This window comes from Egretta garzetta, unplaced genomic scaffold (assembly GCF_000687185.1).
Source record: "Egretta garzetta isolate BGI_Z169 unplaced genomic scaffold, ASM68718v1 scaffold581, whole genome shotgun sequence".
NCBI lineage: Eukaryota > Metazoa > Chordata > Aves > Pelecaniformes > Ardeidae > Egretta > Egretta garzetta.
The window spans coordinates 409,584-416,647 of record NW_009258623.1 but is presented as its reverse complement, the minus strand read 5'-3'; the positions used below and the strand labels follow the sequence as shown (position 1 = coordinate 416,647).

The 7,064-nt window shown below is 50.2% G+C and overlaps 1 protein-coding gene across 1 annotated transcript; it reads left to right on the top strand.

The window, feature by feature from the left end:
* Window positions 1–1,665: 1,665 nt before the first annotated feature.
* Window positions 1,666–5,372, top strand: LOC104134653 (keratin, type II cytoskeletal 3-like). Its single transcript, XM_009648232.1, is given in 9 exon segments — window positions 1,666–2,271; window positions 3,041–3,255; window positions 3,438–3,458; window positions 3,526–3,652; window positions 3,789–3,938; window positions 4,052–4,177; window positions 4,403–4,623; window positions 4,918–4,952; window positions 5,041–5,372. Coding segments are annotated over 9 exon segments (1,833 nt in total).
* The last annotated feature ends 1,692 nt before the right edge of the window (window positions 5,373–7,064 follow it).

Here is a 7,064-nt window from a genome sequence, read left to right as displayed (position 1 = left end):
GTCTCTGGGCTGGTTTTTCCAAGGGTTTGAAGTGTCTGTGGCCGAAGGCTGATACCCAGTGATGCTTTCAAACAATGTTCGGTTGCATGAGTCTTATAGGAGATTCTGGAAAATTCCATATGAATGTGTAAGTTCATGCTTAGATCTTTTGAATAACCTTAAATTTATGTTCATTATAATTTTAAATCCTTTGCAGGGCCGTAATGTTTATTTTCTCTGCCACGTTTTGATCATTTATGCTGGCTATCATCTACAGAAAATGTGAAATGTCATTTTATATTCCACTTCTCAACTTAAATACATATTTGATTGATAACACCCAGGCAGATAATACCTTCAGAGTGCTTTGTAAATAGGATTTACAGACCCCAGTTTCCTTTTAACCTGCACCTGTAATCTCACTTCTTCAGAACCCTGCACCTTAATGTCATTGCATATTTCCTATCATAATCTGGAACCTTACAATTAATTACTTAAAATTTCATTTACAGGCAATCAAAAACCGGGCTCCTTTATTTCAGAGGCATCCTGCAGAATACATTACTAAACCATGTTCCTTTTCCAGCAGAATGTTTGAGGTAAGAGGGAATACCGTGCCTTGGAAGTTGCGACAGCTCCAGTTCTCAATATGTTTTTTCGCTTCAGTTGGCTCGTCTTTGGAAAGGACCAAGTAAATAAGAGGTCAGCAACATTCACCTGAGCAGTAGGAACCCCTCTCCGCCTGGAATTGTTCATCTGCTGTTCCACTTCTGCAGCGCTTGTCTGTCTGTCCCCAGCCATCGTCCACGAAGCAGCTGCCCAAAGTGTCCCTTTGCTCCTCCACATCGTTCCCCGTCGCCCTCAGAAGAGCACAGGGAAGGATCGTGATGGTTCAAGTTGTCTTGTTCGCTCTGCTCCAGCATCGTCCAAGGTCCCAGTGAACTGTCACGGATTTGGGAAGATACAGTTGGAGAGAATTTAATCCACAGGGCGAAGACACTCCCATTCCAAGTGACGCCACATTGCACTCCAAGCAGATGCAATTCCTTTCTAGCAGGAGAATATGCTGAGTCTCTTCAAACTTTGGTGTCATGAGGTTCTTGTTCAAGATTGGGAAACTTCTAAAATGCCAAAGGCAATTTTACACATAAAAAGCGGATTTAGGGTGTGTTAAGGCGTTGTGAAAGCTATATTATAGCTGGGATTTCATCAAAACTTCGCTTGCAGTGGAGCTTTGATTGGAAAGATCTCTATCTGGAATTATTGGGAACCATTAATGAAGGCTGGAAATCCAACAAGGGGCTGCACAGAAGTGATTTATTTGAAAAGCTGATTTCCAAGATGTCGTAAAGATACAAGAGTCCACTTAGTCATGGAGCCCCATGTCAATGTTCTTTTCTTTTATTCCCTTCTATATTGCAGGGTGTGTTTATAGGCAGGCCCAAATATGGTAAAGCTCAAGTGAGAATCTGTCAACAACACCATGCTGATGAAAATAATAAATTGGTTTCCACCTTCACGCCCAAGCCGTCCCAGCCCACCTCCAGAAGCGGATAAAAGGGAGTGCCTGGAGCTGTGGAGCCAGAGAAGACTGTGCGGACTTCTCTCTGCATTCATCCCTCAGCAGCACAGCTCCGTTGGCCTTTCTGCTTTTCTTGAATTTGACTCTGCTTGGAAGGAACAGCCATGTCTCGGCAGTCTGTCTGCAGAAGCTTTGGAGGCGGGAGTAGAAAGGGCTACAGCTCTTGCTCTGCCATCGGTGGTGGCTTTGGAGGAGGTGGCGGCAGAAGTAGGATCAGTTACAGTTCCTACTCCTCATCCAGGGGAGGTGGAGGAGGTGGACATTGTGGAGGGTATAGCAGCAGAAGCCTCCATAACATGGGTGGCAGCAGAAGAATTACCATGGGTGGATGCTATGGTGGTGGAGGATACGGCAGCAGAATGGGTGGCTTTGGTGGAAGTTACGGAGGAGGAATGGGTGGCTTTGGTGGAGGAATGAGTTGTGGAGGAATGGGTGGCTTTGGTGGAGGAATGGGTGGTTTTGGTGGAGGAATGGGGGGGGGGGGGGGAATGGGGGGGTGTGGCGGAATGGGCGGTGGAGGAATGGGCGGTGGAGGAATGGGTGGCTTTGGTGTCCCGGGCTTCCCTGGAGGCATCCAACCAGTGCAAATTGACCAGAGCCTCCTGCAGCCGGTCCATGTTGAGATTGACCCCCAAATCCAGCAAGTGAAAAACCAGGAAAAGGAACAGATTAAGACTCTTAACAATCAGTTTGCCTCCTTCATTGATAAGGTGAGAACTTAGGACTGTGGTTGGTTGGACGTGGGTGTTTTCAATGACTTTCCTGTGGTGTGGAAAGGGATTGTTCTGTTACCAACAGATACTTGTTAAAGTTTGCAAGGCTGATGCTGTAGTAATTATTAAGTAATTACTAAGGCCTTATTAAGCAATACTGAACAATAGGCAAGGTTTTCATGCGAATGGAAGATTAAAGAGAACATCTGCAGGACTTTCTGGAGATGCTCATGCCTAGTCATCTCTGCAGCCTCATTTCTGGTGATTCAGGGTAAAGTCATCATCGCATATTTAGTTGTCCTAGGAGTTCTCACTATGGCTTTAATTTTTGATGGGACTTTATTTGCAAGGAACTGATTCTATAAACTTAAGAACGTTAAATACCTTCCCAACACTCTTGGACTATTTTCATTTCAGATAGAAACCAAGGAAATACTGAACCCCTTCTAAAAGAACTTATGTGCAGCTAGGTGAAAAACATAACGGTTTTCTGGACTTCATTACTGAAAAGATTGTAGCAATGTCCAAAACTGGTGCTATGGAAAATGGGGATGATGTTTTCAATTGGCAACAACTCTTTTTCTCCAATTGAGAAGTTCAGAATGACTCAGAATTTAATAACGCTTGTCAGGCACTTCAGGAGCTGTTTCAACGAGTGGTAGTTGGAGGTTTGGGAAATGAATGCCTTGGCCTACCAAGTAAGCAGGAGGCTTGAGCAGTGTGATGTCTCCCGGGGTGCCTCACACACCCCTTTGTGGGCTTTCAGGTCCGCTTCCTGGAGCAACAGAACAAGGTCCTCTCCACCAAGTGGGAGCTCCTCCAACAGCAAGGGCCTTCGGGGCCAAGGAAGAACCTCGATGTCATCTTTGAAAATTACATCCAGAACCTGAGGAGGAGGCTAGAGTCTCTCCTGGGACAGAGGGGGCAGCTGGAGTCAGAGCTGCAGACCATGCGGCAATACGTGGAGGAGTACAAAACCAAGTAAGTGCCGTGACAGAGGCAGAAGCGAGCACCAGGACAGGGGCGCAAAGCCAGGTTGGAGGCTTCCACACTGCCTTCCCTCTGCAGAAATGGGGCCAAGGTTGCCATGGAGGGCAAGGGGGTTCCCCTGGTTGACTGCTGAGCAGTCCAAGAGACTCATCTTGTCTTGTCCCCTTCAACAGGTATGAAGATGAGGAGGGGCGGCACCAGCATGGCCAGCTTCCAACAGGTGGCCTTGGATGCCACCAGCTCTTCTGGGATGGGAGGAAGCTGTTGTCTACCCATGTGGTCTTTCTTGTAGGACGTGGACTGTGCCTACATGACTAAAGTAGAGCTGGAAGCCAAGGTGGGAGCTCTGACTGACGAGATCAACTTCCTGAGGTGCATCTTTGAGGAGGTAAGAGCTGCTCTCCCTTCCCTGGGCTGGTTGGAGTTGCAACGGGGAAAGTGGTGGCTAAAGACATTGGGTTTGGACTGTGTGCCCATGTGGATTTAAGCTTGAGAGTCACTTGGGCTGCCTGTCTTGCTTGCAGGAGCTGGCTCAGATGCAGACAATCAGCCGGGACCTGTCTGTGGTGGTGTCCATGGACAACAACCGGCACCTGGATCTGGACAGCATCATTGAGGAGGTCAGGCGTCAGTACGAGCAGATTGCTCAGCGGGGGGGTTGGGAGGCACTCAGGGCACCTGGTACAGTCTCTGCTGCTGGCCGCCTCCCTTGCCACAGAGCAAGGGAATGGCCAAAGTTCTTGCTGGGTTGTGTCACTGATGGGTTCCTCTGTCTCCATGCCATCAGTATGAAGAGCTGCAGAACACTGCTGGAAGGCACGGCGACAGCCTCCGCAACACCAAGATAGAGATCCAGGAGTTGACCAGGAACATCCAGAGGCTGCGGGCTGAGATTGAGAACGTGAAGAAGCAGGTAGGGGTTCTTCAGCATCTTGTTGCGTGATGGCTTGAGGCTGGGTCATAGCCAAGCCGGGTACTGTGCTCAGGATAGCGTGAGGGTCATGTAGTCATTGAAACTGAGGTCCTTTGGAGGAGGTTGATGGTTCCTGCCTATCTTCCATCCACTCTGTGTCTGGAGGACAGCTCCAGTGGAGGATGTGCAGAAGGGAACTGAAAAACGGCTTTTTATTTTTCTAAGAACCATCAGCTGCAGGCAGCAATTGCTGAGGCCGAGGAGCGGGGTGAGATGGCCCTCAAGGATGCCAGGCGGAAACTGGAGGAGCTGGAATGTGCCCTGAGCAAAGACAAGGAGGAGCTGGCTCGCTTGCTGAAGGAGTACCAGGAGCTGCTGAACATCAAGATTGCCCTGGATGTTGAGATTGCCATGTACAGGAAGCTGCTGGAGGGAGAGGAGAACAGGTACCTTACTTTCTTTGTTCCTATTTGACTAATTTGATGGGAGTTTATACTGTGGCTGGGTTAAAGCTTCACATAAATTCTGAAGATAAATCTCACTCATGCTGTAATTCTCAGCCTTCCATGTGTTTTCAGTATTGCTTAAGACTGTTAGGTTCGAGGTTGCTTGTTTGTTTTAAAGAATAATTGGGAAATTCAGGAAGAATAGAGAATATATTCCTGGTAAAAAAGGGGAAATTCTCAGCCGCAGACACATGCAATTCCGGTAGGATTAACGGGTCCTGTTTTCCCTCACAGGCTGTGCAACGAAGGCATGTCCAACGTCAACGTCTGTAAGTATTGGCACTTGTTTCCTCATGCGTTCTAGGAGATGCAGGTTGCGAGTGGATAACGCATGCATAACCCGTGCTTCTCTTCCAGCTGTGGTAGGCAGGACCACCATCAGTGGAGGCAGAGGAGGCATGGGCGGAGGCTTTGGAGGCGGCAGCGGCATGGGCGGAGGCTTCGGAGGAGGCAGCGGCATGGGCGGAGGAATGGGAGGAGGCGTGTGTGGAGTAGGAGGCGGCTTTGGAGGTGGAAGCATGGGCGGCAGCTGCGGAATGGGAGGAGGAATGTACGGCGGTGGCTTCTCTTCTGGAAGCGGAAGGATCTGCGGCTCTGGAGGTGGCAACTTCAGCTCCGGTGGGGGATCGTCCTCCGTACGGAGATGTGTCACGACCACCTCCGTCAAATCGTCAGGAGTGAGATTCTGAGCCCCAAAGCCAGGTTGAAAAAGGAAAGAAGCATCCCCCACCTTCTCCCGGCAGCAGCCCAGCCTCCTTAATTCCAGCTCCGGTGTCCTGCAACGAAATGAACTGCGTCCCTCACAGCCCACCACGTACCGCCTCGTCTACCTGGCTCTGTCCCATCAAGGGAGTCTCGTGGCAAGGCCATGTCCCATCAGCAGCCCCGCTGAGCTGCTCGTTAGCCCCCAGCCCAGTGATGAGAGAACCGCCTGAGCAAAGAAAAGTCCCCGCTGTGGAGACCCGGCACCGGGGAGCGGATTTACCGGAGGGAAGCGCTCTGCCTTTCTTGCTGGGTTGTACATTTCTGGCTGCCTCCTGGCAAATGTGTATAAAACTCCCCTTTCTTCTTCTGTCCTCATGTCCCTTCCTCGATGGCCGTATCCCTGGGGTGCTTCTGCATGCAGTACACCCTGCTGCTTCCATCCACTAGCTTTTGGGGTTGGGGAGGTGTGGAGCAAGTGGGACTTGTCCCTTGGCAGAGCTGGGAGGGAGCATCTTCTCGGCCGCTGGCCAGAGGGATTAACTGCCCCCGGGTGGAGCACCTGGGCAGCTTTGCTGGAGCTCTGACTGGAGCCGTGGCTTCCAGTTCCACTTGCCCTTGCTCTCCGTGACACCTGGGAACACCTCAGGCACACGTGGACTTTTTCTAAGGAGAACCAAGCTTGCTCTTCAGTGCCAGGCCCCCTGGCATGTGGCATGGAACAAGGTGTACTGTCCCCACCGCCCTTCCTCTTCTCTTTGTGGTATGTCCTACTTCCTTGGGATGTTGCCATTCTCAATAAATTGCAGAGAACATTCACAACGTCTTTGTGTCATTGCTTTGGGAGCCCCTTCTAGGCAAGGTGGTTTTGGTGTTTGGGGAAGCAACTTGGTGGGAAGGTGTGGGTTATTCTTCTGTTGAACGTGGCATGAGTGTGCTGTGAGGGAACTGAACAGGCATGCCAATGGAGCTAGGACATGTCCAAGGGTGGGTGATGCCTCTTGATGCTTCCCAGTCACTGCAGTGCCTGACAGCACAAGCCCGTACCTGGAATGGTGGGGTTCTGGATGCTCCAGTCAAGCAATGTGCAGCAGTTCAGCTGTGAGCAGGGAGGGGCACTGGGAACCCAAACTGGAGGAATTAATGAGGCTGTTAAATTTTTGGGCAGGTCCTGATGTAGCCCCATGCTTGTAATGATGTATTGTCAGTTCAACAGCAGATGTCTTCCCTTGTTGTGTACTGAAACCTCCAGCACAGAGGGGTCCAGCACCTTTTGTATTAATGAGGAGGCTACAGGCTACGCTGTGCTAATATTTAGGGCTCAGCCTTTATGGAAACGGAGGCCCTCAGATCCCTGTTGCTCATGTCACCAGAGTGGTCTGCTAACGTGCAAACTGCAGCTGCTCTAGGAAAGAGGGTTTATTAACCTCCCTTTTGGATTTCAGACCTTCAGAGCAGGATGAAGCTCTGTATGGGGTAGGCTGAAATCACAAACAGAAAGTTATGGGATTTGTGCAGGAATCCTGCCCGTGCGTAGTGGTGAAACCAGTAGAGACCCAAGCGTGTTGACTGATGATGGAAATCGGCAGCGGCAGGGAGGGAGCAGGCGCCAGATCAGGCTGCTGTTGTCAGTTCATCTGAGTTTCCTGCCTTGGAGTGGACTTTGCTATGTGGTAGGG